The sequence below is a fragment of the Aspergillus aculeatinus genome (genome assembly GCF_003184765.1).
Source record: "Aspergillus aculeatinus CBS 121060 unplaced genomic scaffold BO66scaffold_30, whole genome shotgun sequence".
Classification (NCBI taxonomy): domain Eukaryota; kingdom Fungi; phylum Ascomycota; class Eurotiomycetes; order Eurotiales; family Aspergillaceae; genus Aspergillus; species Aspergillus aculeatinus.
In genome coordinates this window covers 353,236-371,727 of record NW_020291499.1, presented here as the reverse complement: position 1 = coordinate 371,727, position 18,492 = coordinate 353,236, and the positions used below count along the sequence as shown (strand labels likewise).

Below are 18,492 nucleotides of genomic sequence, written 5' to 3'. Positions count from 1 at the left end.
GTCCGCTCGAGAAGATCCTTACCTATGATATGACAGGTGCTCGGTTCAGTCTACTTGCTGTTGTTGCGATTGTCGTTTCTGCCGTACATGCAGACCCATGCCACGTTGGAGGATCAGGGACCAGTACTACAGGGCGTAGTTGGTGGGGTGGATCTCGGACCTCGGAGATTACCACTTATACCCAGTACGACGTGGTGTGGTTGTTTTGGGTGAGTCTTACCACCAGGATCAGTCAGCCTTACAGCTGGACCAGGTTACATTCTTCAGCAACGGAGGAGTCGTCTGCCGGACCAGGAGGAGGAGGAGGAGAAGGAGGAGGGGACAGACCCATGAAGTGGATAACTTTTACTGATTGATAATTTGATTGTGGTTCGGGACTTCGACTGGGTCTGGTTCTTCCTTGCAAGTTATAGACTAAGGTACCAGCCACGAGTTTTACTAGACCCATCTCGCTGCCCGAATTCTGCTCGCTTGTGCATTTAGTTTTGCCATGTCGTGCATGTTGTGCAGAGGGTTTGAAGTCCGATCGGAGGTAACATGTTTGCTCTTCGAGAGTTATGGATTGTGTAGGAAGGTCCTCCAAGGGGATATAACCCGTCCCTAAGTTGGGAAGACACAGACTGAGCTCATGCTCATGCTGAATCTTGAAGATAGTCAAGGACAAGGGGATGGATGTACTGTATTGTAGTTATGGCTCATGGGACAGGGACTCCACTGATGGGAAATTTGCCCTTATCTAGATTAAAAATGTCTCGGAGCCGATCCGGTCCGACAACGGACGATGCGTCATTCGCATTAATTTTTATTTTTCGCGCTGCCTCCGACCGGCCCAAAGCTCCCCGCGTTGATTGCTTTCCCTCTTCAATTATTCCCTCAACACCCGAGGTCTTTCTTCCCCCCCCCCCCTAAACCTCTATTTCTCAAGTTTTCTTTTTCTATGGATTCCTGCCTGGCATGTGTGTTTTGTATCTCTGCCAGGAATGAAACATGAGCTCTAGGACTTTGACGGGGCTAAGGACTGCAAAGTCCTCGCGACTCAAGGTATGTCGTTCGGCCCGAACAATGACTGACTCACATTGTATGAGTATGTGAATAGCGGACTGACTTCGCCCTCACTCCCACAGCAAAACAATGCTTCTCTAAACAACAGCAGCAGCAGCAGCAGTCAACCACCAGTATGGTGTCCTTCTGCAAGGAGAAATATCTCGTCTACAACCGAACGACGAGTTCAGCAAAGCGCTGAATTCTCGTCCAGCAGTCGGAGCTATGAGCGACTGGGCCGCCGCGCCAAGGAGAAGTTGCTGGATCGGGTATGCGACATACACCTCTTTTCTTGACCCCGACACAACACCTTTCCCCACGCAATCGCAAAGCTGACAGGGCTAGGACTTCTTTCTTAGTTTGTTGAACTCCGCGTCGACGAAGCGAGAAGCCAAGTCTTACCTTGCTCGTCTCAAGGCCCAGCACCAGATCAGCGCAAACCAGGCAGCACCCAAACCCCTCGTGACAGATGTGAAGATCCCCTCTGCGGCTATACCCTCATCCACCGGGGTCAACCTGGGTTCGTTCTACGGTGCCTCCCGGTCGGTCTACGAGTCGCCGGTCTTTATCCATGATACCACCCCCAGTCCCCCACCGCCGACCATCACCCAGCGGCTTCATCTGGCCCTGATCAAGATTACCACCCCGCAACTCCTGGACGATTACACAATCAATGGCGTGGCGAAAACCTTGTCCCAGCTGAACCGTCTGGGGATGGCATGCTGTGTAGTGGTCGACCCGGGCACAGGCGAGGATCTCAATGCGCTGCGGAAGATCGCTGCAGAGCAGGCCGATCGGCTGTCGTTGGCGGTCGACGCTCAGCCGGATTCGAAATCTGCCCACATTGACTCGGTATTGTCTATCTCAACGACGAAGCCACCGGCTTTAAAAGTGTCCTCGCGGAAAGTGCTGCTTGGCCCGTTGCGGGATGGCCAGATTGTGGTTGCGGCCCCTGTCGCCTACACCGAGGAAGTTCCCCGGGCTGTCGCCGTCTCTGGCAACGATGCCATCCTTGCATTGGCAAAAGAACTTGCGGGACTGGCAACAGTGCCTGATCCTGATGAAGATCCTCTGCTCACGGCTCAGAGGATCAAGGACCTGCAGGCAGAAGTTTCGCTGGATCGTGTCATTCTCTTAGATCCTCTTGGGGGTATCCCCGCGCTCAGTGGGCCTCAGTCGTCTCACGTCTTCATCAACATGGAGCAAGAGTTTGGCGATATCCTACAAGAGCTGCGTCAAGTGCGGCAGTCCGCATTGGCAGCAGAGAAGAATCCCCCTTCGGGACAATCCGACTGCCCGTCGATTCCCGCATTGGAAGCGAGTGCTATCGATGGCCATCTCGAGAACTTACGGCTAAGCCAAGCGGCACTCGCATTGCTACCATCGGCCTCTTCTGGAATCATAACTTCGCCTCTCGAAGTCGCAAATTCAGCTCAATCCTCACATGGTCTCGCGCCAGACCTTTCTGCGGTGGGTACCCGTCGGCAGCGAAACCCTCTGATTCATAATCTCCTTACCGACAAACCTCTACTTTCTTCATCTTTGCCTCTGAGTCGCCGCGCAGCTATGCACGGACGGCCAGCCTCTGTTACTACGCCTGGCTTACATACGACCTTTGTCAAACGAGGCATGCCTCTGACTTTGATCCCGAATCCGCGAGTCCAGGTGTGGACTGCACAAAATCGCCCGCAGCTGGGATTGGATGACCCATGCATCGACCTTCCGCGCCTGGTTCATCTGATTGAGGACTCATTCAATCGCAAACTTGACGTGCAGGACTACCTGAACCGTGTCAATGGCCGTTTGGCGGGGCTGATCATCGCTGGAGAATATGAAGGAGGAGCCATCTTAACATGGGAGCTGCCGCCTGGGGTCGAGGATGATGGAAGCGAGGCGAGTCAGGCCCGCATGGTTCCATATTTGGATAAGTTTGCGGTTTTGAAACGCAGTCAGGGCGCGGGAGGTGTGGCGGATATTGTGTTCAACGCGATGGTGCGGTCCTGTTTCCCGAATGGCGTGTGCTGGCGCAGCCGCAAGGACAACCCGGTGAACAAATGGTATTTTGAACGCTCGCAGGGAACCTGGAAGCTGAACGACACCAACTGGACCATGTTTTGGACAACGCCTGGATTGGTGCAGGATTCGCAGAGATTCCAGGACTACGAAGGAGTGTGTCGCAGCATCCAACCGAGTTGGGCGGATGACATTGGGGTGGTTGACTGAGTACAACCCTCTTGCCAAAGAAATGAAAATCGCACAGTGTGTATAGATTTACTAGATATACCCCCGGCTGTTCGGGTCTCCACGACTTCACTTGCAAATGTTGTTAAACCTTGAAGTATGAATTGTAAGGAGGGTATCGCGTTGATACCGTCCAATACACAAGGGGCTGGATGACTCAGAGATTGGCCTGCATCAGGACCCTCCCTTCTTACTCAAAGCGGGAAAATGACAATACAGCTCCGGTATCGTATCTGTCTGGAGTCGATCTCCCGGCATCGGCGGTGGCGGGAGCCAATCAGGGCAAGGATAATCAAAGGGCGACTAAAGGTCGAGAATAAGAATGACTCCTTCGCCTCAGTCATTTATCTACCTTTTTCTTTTCCTTCTTTGTGCAATTGTTCTTCACAGTATTCTCCTGCAAAGAACAATGGTGCGGCAGCTTGTTTGGCAGCGGGCCTCCGCCTCTCAGAGGGTATGTGGTGCACTCTTGAATCCTCCTTCTTTATCCTCAAAGCGATAGATAGATTGGAACTGACACACTGCACTACTCTCCACTTTCCAGTTGGCCCCGAAGTGCCTCTCCCCGCAAAGACTATTCGCTCGCCGTGGTCTGGCCACCGAGGCCTCTTCGACCCCTGCGTCCTCGCGCATGCCCCCCTACCCCAAGATTCTGCGGAATCTGGAACAAGTCCGTCGAGTCTTGGGTTCTTCGCGATCTCTCACGTTGGCCGAAAAGATCCTCTACGCCCACTTGGACAACCCTGAGGAGTCGCTGTTGACCGGCACCAACAATGGACGGGACATCCGCGGCAAGGCCAACTTGAAGTTGAAGCCTGACCGTGTGGCGATGCAGGACGCCTCTGCGCAGATGGCTCTGCTGCAGTTCATGTCCTGCGGCTTGCCCTCGACTGCGGTCCCTGCCAGTATCCACTGCGACCACATGATTGTGGGTGAGCGCGGTGCCGACGTCGATTTGCCGGCTTCGATCCAGGGAAACAGCGAGGTGTTCGACTTCCTGGAGAGCGCTGCTAAGCGGTATGGTATCGAGTTCTGGCCTCCCGGTGCTGGTATCATCCACCAGAGCGTGCTCGAGAACTACTCGGCTCCTGGTCTGATGATGCTGGGCACGGACAGTCACACCCCCAACGCTGGTGGTCTTGGTGCCATTGCCATTGGTGTTGGTGGTGCGGATGCCGTTGACGCTCTCGTCGATGCGCCATGGGAGTTGAAGGCGCCTCGCATTTTGGGTGTGCGTCTGGAGGGCAAGCTGAACGGCTGGGCCTCTCCCAAGGACGTCATCCTTCACTTGGCTGGCAAGCTGACGGTTCGTGGTGGAACTGGATTCATCATCGAGTACCACGGCCCCGGTGTGGAGACTCTGAGCTGCACGGGCATGGCTACCATCTGTAACATGGGTGCTGAGGTTGGCGCGACCACCTCCGTCTTCCCCTTCTCTCCCAACCACATTCCTTACCTTCAGGCTACTCACCGTGGCGATGTGGCCAAGGCTGCCGCTGAGATTGCCGCCTCTGGACCCCAGAACCTCCTGCGGGCTGACAACGGTTCCCAGTACGACCAGTTGATCACCATCGATTTGTCCACCCTGGAGCCTCACATTAACGGTCCCTTCACTCCGGACCTCTCGGTTCCCGTGTCTGCTTTCGCGGATACCGTCCGTGAGAAGAGCTGGCCCCAGACCTTGGGAGCCGGTCTGATTGGCAGCTGCACCAACAGCTCCTACGAGGATATGACCCGTGCTGAGCACTTGGTCAAACAGGCCACCGCGGCCGGCCTCAAGCCCAAAGCCGACTTCTTCATCACGCCTGGTAGCGAGCAGATTCGGGCTACTCTGGACCGTGACCAGACGCTGTCGACCTTCTCGCAGGCGGGAGGTACCGTGCTGGCTAACGCATGCGGACCTTGCATTGGTCAGTGGAAGCGCACGGACGGCGTCCCCAAGGGCGAGGACAATGCCATCCTGACCTCATACAACCGCAACTTCCCCGGCCGTAACGACGGTAACCGCCGGACCATGAACTTCTTGGCTTCCCCCGAGCTGGTCACTGCTATGGTCTACTCCGGCAGTACGACCTTCAACCCCATGACGGACAGCATCAAGACCCCCAGTGGCGAGGAGTTCCGCTTCCAGCCTCCTACGGGCCAGGCCCTCCCCGGCCAGGGATTTGCCGACGGCAACCCTGACTTCCAGCCCACCGCTGCTGTTCCTGACGCTTCTTGTGAGGTGATCGTCTCCCCGACCTCCGACCGTCTGGCGCTGCTGGAGCCTTTCGCTCCCTTCCCCAAGGGCGAGCTCTCTGGTCTGAAGGTCCTCTACAAGGTCAAGGGCCAGTGCACCACCGATACCATCTCCGCGGCCGGCCCGTGGTTGAAGTACAAGGGTCACCTGCCCAACATCTCTGCCAACACACTGATTGGCGCCGTCAACGCCGCCACCGGCGAGACTAATGTGGCGTACGACGAGGCCGGCAAGCAGTACTCGATCCCCGATCTGGCTGCCCACTGGAAGTCCCAGGGCACCGAGTGGCTGGTCGTCGCCGAGGAGAACTACGGTGAGGGCAGTGCCCGCGAGCACGCCGCCCTGCAGCCCCGCTACCTGGGCGGCCGCATCATCGTCTCCAAGAGCTTCGCCCGTATCCACGAGACCAACCTCAAGAAGCAGGGTGTCGTCCCCTTGACCTTTGAGAACCCAGCCGACTACGACAAGATCGATGCCTGCGATCAGGTCGCCACCGAGGGCCTGTACGATGTCCTTCAGGCCGGCGGCCAGGGTTCCATCCAGCTGCACGTCACCAAGCGCTCGGGTGAGCAGCTCGTCATCCCCGTCCGCCACACTCTCAGCCCCGACCAGTGCGGATTCATCCTGGCTGGTAGTGCGTTGAACCTGTTGGCGCAGCGGGCCAACAAGCAATAAATAGTCCGATCACGCAATCGGCTATGTTGTTGTTGTTGTTGTTGGTTTGTTTGTATGTCTCTGTCTACCTTTTGTTATGTACATATATCCGTGTGAGGCTTTTCAGGTTCTTGGGCTGTTTAAGTATTCAAAATTCGGGGCAAAAAGCGGGTTAGATTAATTTTATGACTGGAATCTTGTTCCTTAGATCATATGTTGGTTGTAGATCTTGTGCTTATGTAGGTTAGAACGTCGGGATTGTAAGACTGGGATGACTGACTTTCCATGATGAAGATAATGAGTACTCTAACTATTGTCGCTCGCATCTTATCGAGGGCGATTAAATGGGCAGGGAAATGATTATCGATAAGACGAGACCGAGATTGGTGTGCCGTATCAGATCACATGATCCCACTCTGACGTTTTGCCTGGTTTGCACGGGACGCCTCGTCGCATTCAACTTCAACTTCAACTTCAACCTTTCCTACAGCGCCCAATCTTGAGTACCTACAATCTTACCTTACTACCTCACATAGCATCTTTATCGAAGCCACCAGGCTCACCGCGCAAGCAGGACTTGCAATTCCCAAGTGGCACATTCTTTACGCTGTCTTTCGCAAGACAGCCTCACCTCACCTCGAAACAAACTCATCCAAATTCGAACAACAATGGACCAACAACCAGAGAAGCGCAAATATGTCGGCCCCACCGTCGGCCCCAGCCCCGCGCCCGTCGAGCCGGAAGACGCATCCAGCAAACGCCGCCGAGTCATCGGCCCCTCCCTTCCTCCACCGGCGCAAACCAGCGCCAGCGACGACGACAACAACAACAACACCCACAAACCCAGCGCTACTGCCACCGACAGCAACAGCGACAGCGACAGCTCAGACGACGACGACTTCGGCCCAACCCTCCCCCCACCAGCCGGCAGCGCACAACCCACCCAACCCCCACCACCCACCTCCACCTCCACCTCCACCTCCACCACTTCAAAACCAACACAACCCACGCGCGACGCCTGGATGCTCGAACCCCTCGAACCCTCCGACCGCACCGCACGCGTCGACCCCACCCGCCTAAAAAACCGACGCTTCCAGTCCGGGCCCCGCGCCGGCAACGCCAGCGCCTCTGGCGGTGGCGTCGATGTCACGTGGACGGAGACCCCGGACCAAAAGATGAAGCGGCTCCAGGACGAGGTGCTGGGCGTGCAGGCGCCGCGGAATCATGATTCGGGGGCTGGTGGGGGTGGTGGTGGTGGCGCAGGGGCTAAGCAGACTCAGCCGTCCAAGGCAATGCAGGAGAAGATTCAGCGGTATAATGAGGAGAAGCGGAGGGAGGATGCGGCGGCGCGCGAGAAGCATAAGAAGGCCCACAAGGAGGAGGAGGATGATCCGAGTAAGCGGGCGTTTGATCGCGAGAAGGATATGGGGCTCGCGGGGAAGATTTCCCATGCGCAGAGGCGGGAGATGATGAGTAAGGCGGCGGATTTTGGGAGTCGGTTTTCGAGTGGGAAGTTCTTGTGAGGGATGAGGGACTTTTGCGGGGGGAGGGGTTGCGGTAAGGGATGGAGGAGGAGGAGGAGGAGGAGGTTACATTGCTGCGGGGGGGGGGGGGGGGATTTGAGCGGCCGGGGGGGGGGGGGGGTTGTCTCCTACTGCTGCCTATCTACTTCGAATGTACATGAGGTGGTTTTAATGGGATGTATACAGATAAAAGAGTATTGTGAAGATTTTATATAATGAGTTGGCTTGGTAGATCGGAGAATACTATAAGTTAACCTGAGTGGACCGGATGAGAATGCCGACGGATGACAGGCGGAAGTGGTTCCGGTTTGTGTCAGCGTTGTTTGTTTCCCTGTATTTCCCGGTCTGTCTGGGGTTGTTTTTTCTGCAGATAAACCAGATAATTGGATTAAGTTAGGAATTGAGTTGACAGCAGGTTGGAACTCTGATCTATACAGTATACAGTACTGGGAGGTAGTCTAAGTTCACTCCTTCTTATGCCGTGCGGGGAATGGAAGCCAATCCTAAAACAATCTAAACAATCCCACCCCAGCTTATCGCCTTCTTCCTCTTCACCCGATACGAGGTTCCATCGGTTCCATCATCATCTCCTCATTGTCTCAGCTTCCCTGCCTGCCCTGCTTCTTTCCTCTCTGTCTACCTCCTCCTCCTCTCTTTTACTGAGTACAGTACTCCATACTTACTTCCCACCCACTCCTCTGAATGTATCTCTCCGTATACTTCCTTCCCCATTCTCTCTCACCATGAATCTCCGTCGAGTGACCTCGCACAATTTCCATACCTTTCGACATCACTATGTGTCGGAGGTCTCCGGCTCTCTGGGCGATCTGGGCACCTTCCTGCCTATTGCCATCGCCCTCGCTGTCAATGGCACTGTCTCTCTTTCGAGCACTCTGATCTTCTCTGGTCTGTTTAACATTCTAACAGGCCTTTTCTTCGGGATTCCACTACCCGTACAGCCCATGAAAGCCATCGCTGCCGTGGCCATTGCTCGCACTTTCACCAACGGAGCCATTGCCGCCGCCGGTATCTTTGTCGGGGCTTGCGTCTTCCTCTTCAGTATAACCGGACTCCTGAACTGGTTCGCCAATGCCATCCCCATTCCCGTCATCAAAGGCATTCAAGTTGGAGCCGGTCTTTCCTTGATCATCGCGTCAGGGGGTTCGATTCTCTCGTCCCTCGGATGGCTATACCCGTCCTGGGCTGACAACCGCATCTGGGCCGTGGCCGCCTTCCTGTTCCTGATCATCACCAACGTCTACCGCAACGTGCCCTACGCCCTGCTCGTCTTCATCCTAGGGCTCTCGTTTGCCGTCATCGGCAGTGCGCTGGCCTCCGACCTTCCCTCCCTCGTCTTCTGGCACCCCTACACCCTCATCCCTTCCGCACACGAATGGCGCATCGGCGCTCTAGACGCGGGTGTCGGCCAGATCCCCCTGACGACCTTGAACTCCGTCGTCGCCGTTGTTCACCTGGCTGGGGACCTCCTCCCAACCCTGGAGACCCCCTCCATAACCTCCGTTGGCCTCAGCGTGGCTGGCATGAACCTCATCGGATGCTGGTTCGGCGCGATGCCCGTCTGCCACGGCTCCGGCGGTCTGGCGGCCCAGTACCGCTTCGGCGCCCGGTCCGGCGCCAGCGTCATCATCCTGGGGGCTCTCAAGCTGATCATCGGCGTCTTCTTCGGTGAGTCCCTCGTCGGCCTGCTGAAGCGCTTTCCCACCGCCCTGCTCGGCGTGATGGTCATCGCCGCCGGCCTGGAACTGGTCAGCGTGGGCGAGTCGCTGAACACCACCGGGGCGCGGGATATCCGCAAGGCAAGCCACGGGTTCGCCGGCGACGGCGCGCAGGAGATCGGCCCGATGCTGAGCGACTGGGAGCGGAAGCGCAGGTGGACCGTCATGATGGTCACCGTGGGGTTGTTGGTCGGGTTCAAGAACGATGCCGTCGGCTTCGTGGCCGGCATGCTCTGCCATTGGGGGTATGAGTTGCCGACGCTGTTTGAGCGGGCGCGGGATCGGTGGAATCAGAGGCGGATCCGGTTGGAGTGATTGAGCTGATATTTTGGTTTGATTCTCCGTTGTATGACGACGACTTTCTTTCTGGTAGTCGATTGTCTCGATTTTTGTATAGTTGACCTCGGTGTATATACGGCTTTCGGGGGCATTTTGGATATTTTTGCTCTGACCGAGAACACGAGAAAGATGAGATATGAGTTGTATGTCTTGCATTTATTGATTTATGCATGGGCTTGCGATGGTACTGCACTTACAAGATTTGGCTTTGCCACGCGGCCACTTATTGGTACAGTACAGAAGATCCAGGCTGAAGTACGGATCGGGGCCGAGGTGATTGCAGTCTGGATGTCATATCAAATGTTATGGTCTTGGGCAGCAAGCTTTTGGGCTTTGGATACACAACCCAACTCTTATATATACTGAAATCAAGGAATGTGGCCAATTTGCTACCGAGTTTGTTGAAATGTGGACAGGCGTTGACGGACATGCAGTACGTAGGTTGTGCGACGTCAACCTGAGTGTGGACGGACCGAATGCTAATACCAGACATAAAATCTGTGGAGGCGCCGTTACCACTTCAAGCTCCTAGGTTACTGTACACCACACAAACGATTTGCTAACAGCATGAACATCAATTCTTTTCCCCAATCCGGCTATACCTAGCATACAAAACCGCAATTGTTCCTACTTTTTGTGTACTTCTACCAAATCCATACCTCTCGCTAATATACACCGAACCGCAGCGTTACCCTCTTACATACGCTTGAGGACATCATCCAGAACCTGCTGGGTGGTCGCCTTCCCGCCCATATCGGGGGAGAGGAACCTGCCCTCATCGAGGTTGGCGTCGACGGCGGCGTAGATCTTGGCGGCGGCGGCCTCCTCGCCGAGGAACTCGAGCATCAGGGCGACACTGCGGAGGGTGGCGATGGGGTTGGCGATGCCCTTGCCCTCGATGTCGGGGGCGCTACCGTGGCAGGGCTCGCCGATGGCGAAGCCATCGCCCACGTTGGCGCTGGGCACCAAGCCCAGACTGCCGACGAGGGCGGCGGCGCCGTCAGACAGGATGTCGCCGTACAGGTTGGGCGCGACGATGACATCGTAGTACTCGGGCTGGCGGAAGAGCTTGTAGACCATCGAGTCGACGATCTGCTCCTCGACCTCGACGCTGCCGGCGAACCGGTCCGCGGCCAGGGCGCGCCGCGCCGTCTCGCGGAACAGCCCGTCCGTCTGCGACAGCACGTTCGACTTGTGCGTGATCGTCACCATCGGGCTGGTGCGGGCGGTCGTGGACAGTCCCGGGGGACCCGCGGCGCGGATCTTCTGGCGCCGCAGCGCGATCTCCCCCGCGATGCTGGCGATGCGGAAGCTCGCCCGCTCGGAGATCCGCTTGATCGCCTCGGCCACCTTGCCCTCCGCCGTGTCGCGCGTCGTCTCCTCCTTCACGTACAGGTCCTCCGTGTTCTCGCGCACGATCACCAGGTCGATCGGCTTGCCGTTGTGGCTGCCCCCGGCGGTGGTCTTGACGGGCCGCACGTTGGCGTACAGGTCGAGCTTCTTGCGGAGCGCGACGATGGGTGAGCTGTACCCGGCGACCTTGGTGCTGGGGGAGCTGTGTTTTCGTGGCTTGGGTTAGTATGGTGGGGTTGGTAGGCGGGGTTTTGGGCTGTTCTTTTACGGAACTGGAACGAACATACCTCACGGCTCCGAACAGAGCGCCATCACACTCCTTCTTTAGGGTCTCGACCGTCTTGTCCGGCAGGGCGGTACCGGTCCGCTTGAAGGTGTCGAATCCGGCATCCAGATCGACGAAGCTGAAGTTCAGGTTCAGCGAGGAGGGGAGAGCCTCCAGAACGCGGCGACCGGCCTGTTTGGAGCTTGTTGTCAGTTTTTTGTTTGGGGGGTGTCGTGGCTGAGCAGCAATTGCAACCATTGCTGGGAAAAGTGACTCACCGGGATGACCTCCCGTCCGATACCGTCTCCGGGGATGAGACCTGTATAGATGGAGTGAGGATATCAATTGGATGCTCTCGCGATGCACAAACATCACAGAATCAGAATAACGTACCAATGCGAAGGGTTCTAGCAGCAGCAGCCATGGTGAAATTGCGGAATTTGTAGTAGGCAGGTGGTGTTGCAGGAATCAGGGAGAGTTTAAAGTGTGACTCGAGCTCATTATAAACGGCCGATAGAGAAACCGCCGCAATCGGAGGATCGGCGGGCCCCGGTTCTTTGGGGGTGGGAGGGCGGAAGGGAGGACCGGGTATGGGTAGTGGGCGTGGCTGGCAGGTTCTCACCGCATTGGACACCGCCTCAAGTGGCAGAAACTAAGCCACCTCGTAACGAGAATTCGTTCTGCACCAGGTGTACAGACTGGAAAAAGTTATCTGGAAAACCTGTTCAACATCGTACCGCCTTTGCTTATGGGCAGAATGAGCGCTCCTCACCGCGTAATTCACCGCTCCAGATGGCAGAAACTAAGGAACCTCGCAACCTCGCGGCGCGATTTTACAGGTGTACAGGGGAAGAAAAGTAGCCGGGAAAACTGTTCAATCGGTTACCGCCTGCCGAAGCTGGAGGACTCATGATCGGCAGAAAAGGTGGGCCGGCGATGATGACGTGCCAGTCACGTGGGCTTTACTCATGACCCACAACGGCTCGCACTCCTGGTTTCAATGACTCTCCGTATTCCCCAAACTTCCGTCTCACCCCCTTCGAAAGCCACCTGCCAACGCGAAACCTACTACGGTTGTCCAGAAAGCTCACCGGACACTGTTCCAGGGCCAGACGCACTACGGGGTACAACAAGGACAACCGACGTCTGTTTGGCGATCTATACAACCCGTACTCCACTCACCAGCTCGTTCACTCTCTCTTTCGTCGAGAGCGAGAAGGCGTTCCTCGCCTTTCCTCCCTCCCTTCCCTTTCGTTGGGTGTGTCACTTACCCCTGGGGCATTCGGCCGTCTTCCCCCTGCGGAGGGAAAAAGAAAAGGTGCCGCTTTCGCCGCCGCCGCCGCCGCGGCTTTTCTTTGTCAGGATGGTGTACGATTGGGAAGGAAAGCGGGAAATCTGCTTTCAGATGTATATCAAGGACAAGAAGGCGCTCGAGGAGATCATGGAATATATGAAGAATGTCTATCAATTTGCACCGAGGTAAGTGAGTCTTTTTGATATTCGTGTATCTAATCATTGAACCCTTGATTTCCGAAACCTCGACTCGTCTCCCCGCGCCGATCCGCTGTCTCTCTCTCTCTCTCTCTCCTCGTTTTTGTCTCACTGACAGCCTATTGTCTCCCCCAGTAAACGAGCGTTCCAAACCCAATTCAAGCGATGGGGTTTCCCGTCCAAACAGAATCCAGCACACAAGAATGTCGAACTCGTGGCGCGCGTCAAACAGCTCTGGGAGCGGAACACCAGCCAACGAGACATGCTGCGCATGCTCAACGAGGAAGGGTTCGAGATCAAGGAGCGGGAGCTGATGCGCGTGCGCGCCAAGAACCGCTGGCTGCTTCGCGTCCCCAACGGCATGAAATCGCAGTCGAGGATGATGCAGACGCCGGTGCCGCAATTACCGGAGGATGAAGGTCTCCTGGCGCTGCAGCAGGAGGTGTATAAGTCTGGGTTGGCGTATGAAGAGCCCGAGGAGCCTCTTGTCCCCGCTGTCCCCGCTGTCCCTGCTGCCACCACCACCGTCGCCACCGCCGACGACACGTCGACTTCACCGACCGCCTCTCCAGCCTTGTCGGCTGAGGCTCTGGCCAAGCGCAAAGAGCGAATGGACAAGTTGAAGGCAGAGAGTGCGGAGCGGTGGGCGAATCGGAAACGACGGCGGCGCACGCGCGGATGGGCAGGCATGCCAGCGGATCCTCCAGGGCCGCCCCGATTTCCCTCGGAGACGACGATTGACGAGAGTAAGAAGTACCTGAACCTGGATAATGTGATGTATCGGCAGATTCGGGACCAGTTTCAACAGATCTGTGAGGAAGCAGGCTTCATCAAGAAGACGGTGGCTGGGCCCGAGCGATGGCAGGAGGCGAAGAACAAGTTGATCCAGGAGTCGTATCACCTCCAGCAGGTGTTTCACGATCAGAATCAGCTGGATGTGAAGTCGTTGGCGCTGGATGTTGTCTGTACTGATGTGACGAAGCGGATGCGCACGCTTGAGCGCCGGATGACCATTGCCGAGGCGAAAAATGCTCTGGGCATCAACCCGGAGGAGAGTCGTCAGATTCGGAATGCATTTTACAGTACTCTCAAGGCGGATCATTTCACCAGTAAGCTGGAAGCGGGCGACGAACATTGGAAGGAACTGAAGGAACAATGGATCCAGAACTCGGAGCTTCTACGGCGCATCCTCGCCCCCGGCGCTGCGGATCCCGAGCATGCGACTAAGATCAAGGCCCTCGAGGTCCTTTGTCGCGACGTCATGAAACGACTTCGCGATGACCAAACCAAGCGACATCCCGCCCGGAAGTCGTCGGTCACGCACTCTCATGTGCCCAGCCCGGATCTGGAGAGCCCCCCAGTCAGCGTCAGTGCTACCTTCGGCAGTGGCATCGCGAATGGCATCAGCACCCTGGCTTCGCAGGCCCTGGCCAGTGCATCAGTGTCGAACACCGATTTGGGCGACATCCAGATTGACCCTTCTCTGTTGCAAGCTGCGAACGACCCGTCCTTTGCCACCGCTGCTCATGCGGACTCGGGCAATGCCTTTGGCTATGTGGATCCGATGCTGGGGTCGTCCCTCTTGCACGTGCCCGTCTATCTCCGCATCCACCCCCAGAGTCCATTGCATGGAGACGCTAAGACCTGGGTGGATAAGTTAACCGCCAGATCGGTGACGGAACTCCAGCAATTGGTTGCAGCGAGATATCCTGACGCGGTCATCACAAAAATCGAGGGTACTGACCGCGACGAGAAAGGCAACGAGATCTCGTTTGTCATCGACGAGGAGCACGAGCTGGATGCCTATCTAACTCATGTCCATGGAAGGAAAGCGACGTTTGTCTTTTCCTTGGACCAAATTTGACATTTCGCACCAAACTGCTCGTAACCTTTCATGCCACCAGGTTGGCTCTCTGCAGTGCTATTACTGATACCCATAGTTTGCACATCTTGTAAACGACCTGTTAGAAATAAATGCGCAAGTCATGCTTACCGTACCCATTTAACCATTCGAGTGTAATTCCGCGAACTGAATTTGTTGTATGGACGAGGTACCTAGTAAGAGCGCTACATAGTTGGTAGTGGAGCCAATGGCGAGCCCTTGCGGGGGTGGACGAAACTACCCAACTTCAATCACCTTCTTCCATACTCTCTGTCATCCGTGAGAACAGGTTTCACGACTAAGATTATCTGTTGCAGCGGTGCTTAGTGTTGTCTTACACTGACTTGGCTACCTCTTTCTTTGTTAACCTTGTTGATCGGGTTCTGCTCGTATTCGTATCTATTTTCCTGCCTCCAGCTTTCGGAAATGACGCAGTGGTGGCTGGCCCCCAATGCTCAGCAGACAAGGCAGCAGTGGGAGCCATCGCTGTGATGTGCGTGTTGATCTTCGCTACTCCGTCATCAAGCGAAATCTCTGTGAGTGTGGCCTCAAGGAAGAAAGAGAAATACATAGTATCGATTTTTCTTTGTGTTCACATACGATCGCTAGATACACATAAAATATTGACCTGTGCTGACATGCTGAGTCAAGGATAGAAAGCCAGCCTGCCAGCCAGCCTGGAGGATCGAGATCTACCGCCCAGCAACTAAAATGTCATGTCTCACCCCTTACTTTTTTTTCAGCGGCACATGGCCTCATGCTTGTGTGTTGTGACACGGACCGATCGGGGGTTGGCAATATTGGCAACGCTGGGCAAAAAAGCTTGGGACCCGACCGCATACCGATGTCCACCAGGGGCAGGAAAGTGTAAAAAGACAATGAAGACTGGTTACAACTACCAAAGCCATGTCCCAGACAAGAAAGCACCCAGACGGAAGAAGCCTGGATTGAATCGACCCTGGATCCAAGACAGAACAATCTTGTCGCACCATTCATCATCCATGGGCACACTGTCCCCAATTTGTTCCAAGAATAACCGGACGGTTCTCAATGATCATTGCACGAGCGAAGCTGACGTGGTCCGCCCGATTGTCCCTCTTTTCCCCCCATGGCTAGCCACTGGTCTGCTAGTAATCTCCTTTTTTCCTTTCCGACTTGAGAAAATGAGTAACAATAAATAATCAAACAACAAAATCTGGAACCTGAGACGGGTTGGCGGCTAGCAGAGCAGTCTAGTGCTGGGTCTCGCTCCCCCCTCTCTTTCCCCCCCGGCCCCATTTTCTGCTTTTGCTTCTGCTGCAGTCCCTATGCTTGCTTGCTACTGGCAACTTACTGCTGCTGCCGCTGCGGCCAAACGCCATCATCCTTCTTTCACTCTTTCCTTGTCCCGTTCTCAGTCTCAATTCTAACTTATCCTTCTCTTTCTCCGACCTCTTTCCTTCTTTCCCTTCCCCTCTCGATCGTTTCGCCTATTTGGCTCCCATCCCCGCTGTCAACCGTAACCTTCCTTCGTTTTTTTTCTTGTCCCTTCCCCGAACCCTCCTGCCGCTCGTTTCCTTCCCCATTGCCTTCCCAAGTCGCCGCCTTCTACCATGCGCTTCCTCCATGGTGCTCTCCATGGAGGGCTGCTTCTAAATGCCGCTCTCTTCGGCCATGTTACTCATGCCATTGATATTGATATCAGCAGTGAATGTATGCCTTCCGCTCTTTGATTCTATCGCGTCCTCCAGCCTGCCGTCTACCTTTCCATACCATTCGGGGATAACTTGTGGCATTCTCGGATAAGCTGTCACACAGAACACTGACCATCGTCTATCGCAACAGCATCTATAAAGGCTGCGGCAAGCAAAACAGCATACGGGTCAATGACCTGGTACCACGGCAATGAGACCGGCCAAATTCCTGGTGCATTCCCTTCCAAGTGGTGGGAAGGCAGTGCGCTGTTCATGAGTTTGCTTCTCTACTATTATTATACCGGAGACAGCACCTACAACGATGAAGTTCGCCAAGGTATGCAATGGCAAGCAGGTGATTGCGACTACATGCCGAGCAACTACAGTAGTTATCTGGTATGTAATCCGGCTCGCGTGGGATCAGACTTTCGGACGGAATCTCACATAAGGCATCTGGGTAGGGTAACGACGATCAAATGTTCTGGGGCCTTGCGGCGATGACCGCGGCCGAGATCGACTTCGCCGATTCGACCGACGGATATTCCTGGCTCGCTCTTGCTCAGGGCGTGTACAACACCCAAGTCGCACGCTGGGACTCGTCGAACTGTGGAGGCGGGCTGCGCTGGCAGATCTGGCCGTACGAGGCTGGTTACGATATGAAGAACTCAATCTCGAACGGAGGCTTGTTTCAGCTGGCTGCCCGTCTCGCCCGTTACACGAACAACGATACGTACGCCGACTGGGCCGAGAAGATCTTCGATTGGTCGGCATCTGTTCCTCTGTTGAATAACGAAACGTGGAACGTTGCAGACTCTACCGACATCGATAACGGCTGCACAACGCAGGGTGACAACCAATGGTCTTACAACTATGGAACATATCTGATGGGTGCCGCATACATGTACAACTACGTAAGGACGAAACCCGACTGACTTTGGTTGTGTGGACGCTGACCCGAGACAAAATCGCAGACGGGCAAGGCCAAATGGAAGACCGCCGTAGATGGTCTTTTGAACGTCACTCTGACCACATTCTTCCCGTCCAAATACGGCGGCAACATCATGTCTGAGGAACTCTGTGAACCCCTGGAGGTTTGCAACGACAACGAAATCCTCTTCAAGGGCCTGCTTAGCGGATGGCTCGGGTTTGTGGCGTTGGTGGTTCCCTCGACATATGACCAGATCTTGCCGAAGCTGCAGGGCTCCGCCGAGGCCGCTGCCGCGTCTTGCAGCGGAATGAGCAACAACACGTGTGGTGTACGGTGGTACCCGAAGTCGTGGGATGGATGGAACGGCATGGAGGAAGAAATCGCCGTCACCAATGTTCTTTCATCTGTCCTCATTACGACGAAGAAGTCCGGTCCAGTGACCTCCACTACTGGCGGTAACAGTACCAGTGACCCGAATGCCGGTAAAGGAGATACCACCGGTGATAAGACTGCGACACGGAAGATCACCGCCGGTGACAAGGCCGGTGCATCTATCTTGACGATTGTTTTTGTTGGTGCGTGGGGTGGCATGATCGCTTGGATGCTCCTCGGAGGCTAGGCTACCGCAATGACGGCTTGATATCGCATCTATATACCACACAGTGGTCATTATATATCATTTTCACATATTGCCGTGTCCTTTCCTAGGGGACCTTTTCCCTTTTTTTTCTCTTTATATTATTATTATTTTTGGTTCATATTTCCGGTGGTTTCAAGTGGTCGGGTACATGTTGTGTTGTTGAGAGGCGCAGTGTGTCTATAGGTCTTGTATGATTTGTGTCTGGATGCCTTCACTTGTCAAGGATATGACTGTATATATAGAAGATAATCAAGATTCAGCAGGTATTTTTGAGACAATCTGCGGGTGTCCGCCCTTCTGCCCATCGGTTAGTTCGCTACCGCGGAAAAGCAGTCCCCTGAAGAGAGTGTGAGAAGTGAGGGGGAAGTCAAGTCAATAACTTAACTAGTTACAAGGGCCGGCTGGTGACATAATGACACTCCGCAGGAACGCTGCGGAGAGTGGGGCTGACATAATCGAAGGTGAGTGGTCAGAAGACTGGGGCGAG

At 55.3% G+C, this 18,492-nt stretch overlaps 7 protein-coding genes across 7 annotated transcripts; 6 read left to right on the top strand and 1 right to left on the bottom strand.

Moving 5' to 3' along the window:
- The first annotated feature begins 910 nt into the window (after positions 1–910).
- On the top strand, positions 911–3,370 carry arg2 (acetyl-CoA:L-glutamate N-acetyltransferase). The gene is made up of 3 exons (XM_025649935.1): positions 911–1,041; positions 1,125–1,310; positions 1,387–3,370. The coding sequence occupies exons 1-3, from the start codon at positions 988–990 to the stop codon at positions 3,262–3,264; spliced, it is 2,118 nt and encodes a 705-aa protein (XP_025503000.1). The 5' UTR covers positions 911–987; the 3' UTR covers positions 3,265–3,370.
- A 297-nt stretch (positions 3,371–3,667) lies between these two features.
- Positions 3,668–6,381, top strand: BO66DRAFT_376329 (aconitate hydratase ACO2). The gene is made up of 2 exons (XM_025645699.1): positions 3,668–3,736; positions 3,827–6,381. Exons 1-2 carry the CDS (start codon positions 3,692–3,694, stop codon positions 6,194–6,196), a joined length of 2,415 nt encoding a protein of 804 aa, XP_025502999.1. The 5' UTR covers positions 3,668–3,691; the 3' UTR covers positions 6,197–6,381.
- Positions 6,382–6,654: 273 nt separating this feature from the next.
- BO66DRAFT_376327 (GPALPP motifs-containing protein 1) lies at positions 6,655–7,715 on the top strand. The gene has a single exon (XM_025645698.1). The coding sequence runs from the start codon at positions 6,844–6,846 to the stop codon at positions 7,696–7,698; it is 855 nt and encodes a 284-aa protein (XP_025502998.1). The 5' UTR covers positions 6,655–6,843; the 3' UTR covers positions 7,699–7,715.
- A 429-nt stretch (positions 7,716–8,144) lies between these two features.
- BO66DRAFT_392670 (putative sulfate/molybdate transporter) lies at positions 8,145–10,154 on the top strand. The gene has a single exon (XM_025647579.1). The coding sequence runs from the start codon at positions 8,442–8,444 to the stop codon at positions 9,747–9,749; it is 1,308 nt and encodes a 435-aa protein (XP_025502997.1). The 5' UTR covers positions 8,145–8,441; the 3' UTR covers positions 9,750–10,154.
- Positions 10,155–10,194: 40 nt separating this feature from the next.
- On the bottom strand, positions 10,195–11,930 carry lysB (homoisocitrate dehydrogenase lysB). The gene is made up of 4 exons (XM_025652935.1): positions 11,785–11,930; positions 11,670–11,710; positions 11,414–11,583; positions 10,195–11,328 (listed from the first exon to the last, which is right to left on the bottom strand). Exons 1-4 carry the CDS (start codon positions 11,813–11,815, stop codon positions 10,470–10,472), a joined length of 1,101 nt encoding a protein of 366 aa, XP_025502996.1. The 5' UTR covers positions 11,816–11,930; the 3' UTR covers positions 10,195–10,469.
- A 508-nt stretch (positions 11,931–12,438) lies between these two features.
- Positions 12,439–14,872, top strand: BO66DRAFT_392668 (Clr5 domain-containing protein). Its single transcript, XM_025647578.1, has 2 exons — positions 12,439–12,870; positions 13,018–14,872. The coding sequence occupies exons 1-2, from the start codon at positions 12,797–12,799 to the stop codon at positions 14,744–14,746; spliced, it is 1,803 nt and encodes a 600-aa protein (XP_025502995.1). The 5' UTR covers positions 12,439–12,796; the 3' UTR covers positions 14,747–14,872.
- A 1,472-nt stretch (positions 14,873–16,344) lies between these two features.
- BO66DRAFT_392665 (glycoside hydrolase family 76 protein) lies at positions 16,345–18,410 on the top strand. The gene is made up of 3 exons (XM_025647577.1): positions 16,345–16,833; positions 16,899–17,348; positions 17,409–18,410. Exons 1-3 carry the CDS (start codon positions 16,630–16,632, stop codon positions 17,982–17,984), a joined length of 1,230 nt encoding a protein of 409 aa, XP_025502994.1. The 5' UTR covers positions 16,345–16,629; the 3' UTR covers positions 17,985–18,410.
- Positions 18,411–18,492: the final 82 nt, after the last annotated feature.

Excerpts from the sequence above, each read along its gene's own strand:
- arg2 (XM_025649935.1), top strand. The coding sequence starts at position 988 with ATGAGCTCTAGGACTTTGACGGGGCTAAGGACTGCAAAGTCCTCGCGA. Across the intron at positions 1,042-1,124 it reads CAAAGTCCTCGCGACTCAAG|CAAAACAATGCTTCTCTAAA; the intron begins GTATGTCGTTCG and ends TCACTCCCACAG. Across the intron at positions 1,311-1,386 it reads AGGAGAAGTTGCTGGATCGG|GACTTCTTTCTTAGTTTGTT; the intron begins GTATGCGACATA and ends TGACAGGGCTAG.
- BO66DRAFT_376329 (XM_025645699.1), top strand. The coding sequence starts at position 3,692 with ATGGTGCGGCAGCTTGTTTGGCAGCGGGCCTCCGCCTCTCAGAGG. Across the intron at positions 3,737-3,826 it reads GGGCCTCCGCCTCTCAGAGG|TTGGCCCCGAAGTGCCTCTC; the intron begins GTATGTGGTGCA and ends TCCACTTTCCAG.
- BO66DRAFT_376327 (XM_025645698.1), top strand. The coding sequence starts at position 6,844 with ATGGACCAACAACCAGAGAAGCGCAAATATGTCGGCCCCACCGTCGGC.
- BO66DRAFT_392670 (XM_025647579.1), top strand. The coding sequence starts at position 8,442 with ATGAATCTCCGTCGAGTGACCTCGCACAATTTCCATACCTTTCGACAT.
- lysB (XM_025652935.1), bottom strand. The coding sequence starts at position 11,815 with ATGGCTGCTGCTGCTAGAACCCTTCGCATTG. Across the intron at positions 11,711-11,784 it reads TGCTAGAACCCTTCGCATTG|GTCTCATCCCCGGAGACGGT; the intron begins GTACGTTATTCT and ends CCATCTATACAG. Across the intron at positions 11,584-11,669 it reads TCGGACGGGAGGTCATCCCG|GCCGGTCGCCGCGTTCTGGA; the intron begins GTGAGTCACTTT and ends AGCTCCAAACAG.
- BO66DRAFT_392668 (XM_025647578.1), top strand. The coding sequence starts at position 12,797 with ATGTATATCAAGGACAAGAAGGCGCTCGAGGAGATCATGGAATATATG. Across the intron at positions 12,871-13,017 it reads GTCTATCAATTTGCACCGAG|TAAACGAGCGTTCCAAACCC; the intron begins GTAAGTGAGTCT and ends TGTCTCCCCCAG.
- BO66DRAFT_392665 (XM_025647577.1), top strand. The coding sequence starts at position 16,630 with ATGACCTGGTACCACGGCAATGAGACCGGCCAAATTCCTGGTGCATTC. Across the intron at positions 16,834-16,898 it reads GCAACTACAGTAGTTATCTG|GGTAACGACGATCAAATGTT; the intron begins GTATGTAATCCG and ends GCATCTGGGTAG. Across the intron at positions 17,349-17,408 it reads CCGCATACATGTACAACTAC|ACGGGCAAGGCCAAATGGAA; the intron begins GTAAGGACGAAA and ends ACAAAATCGCAG.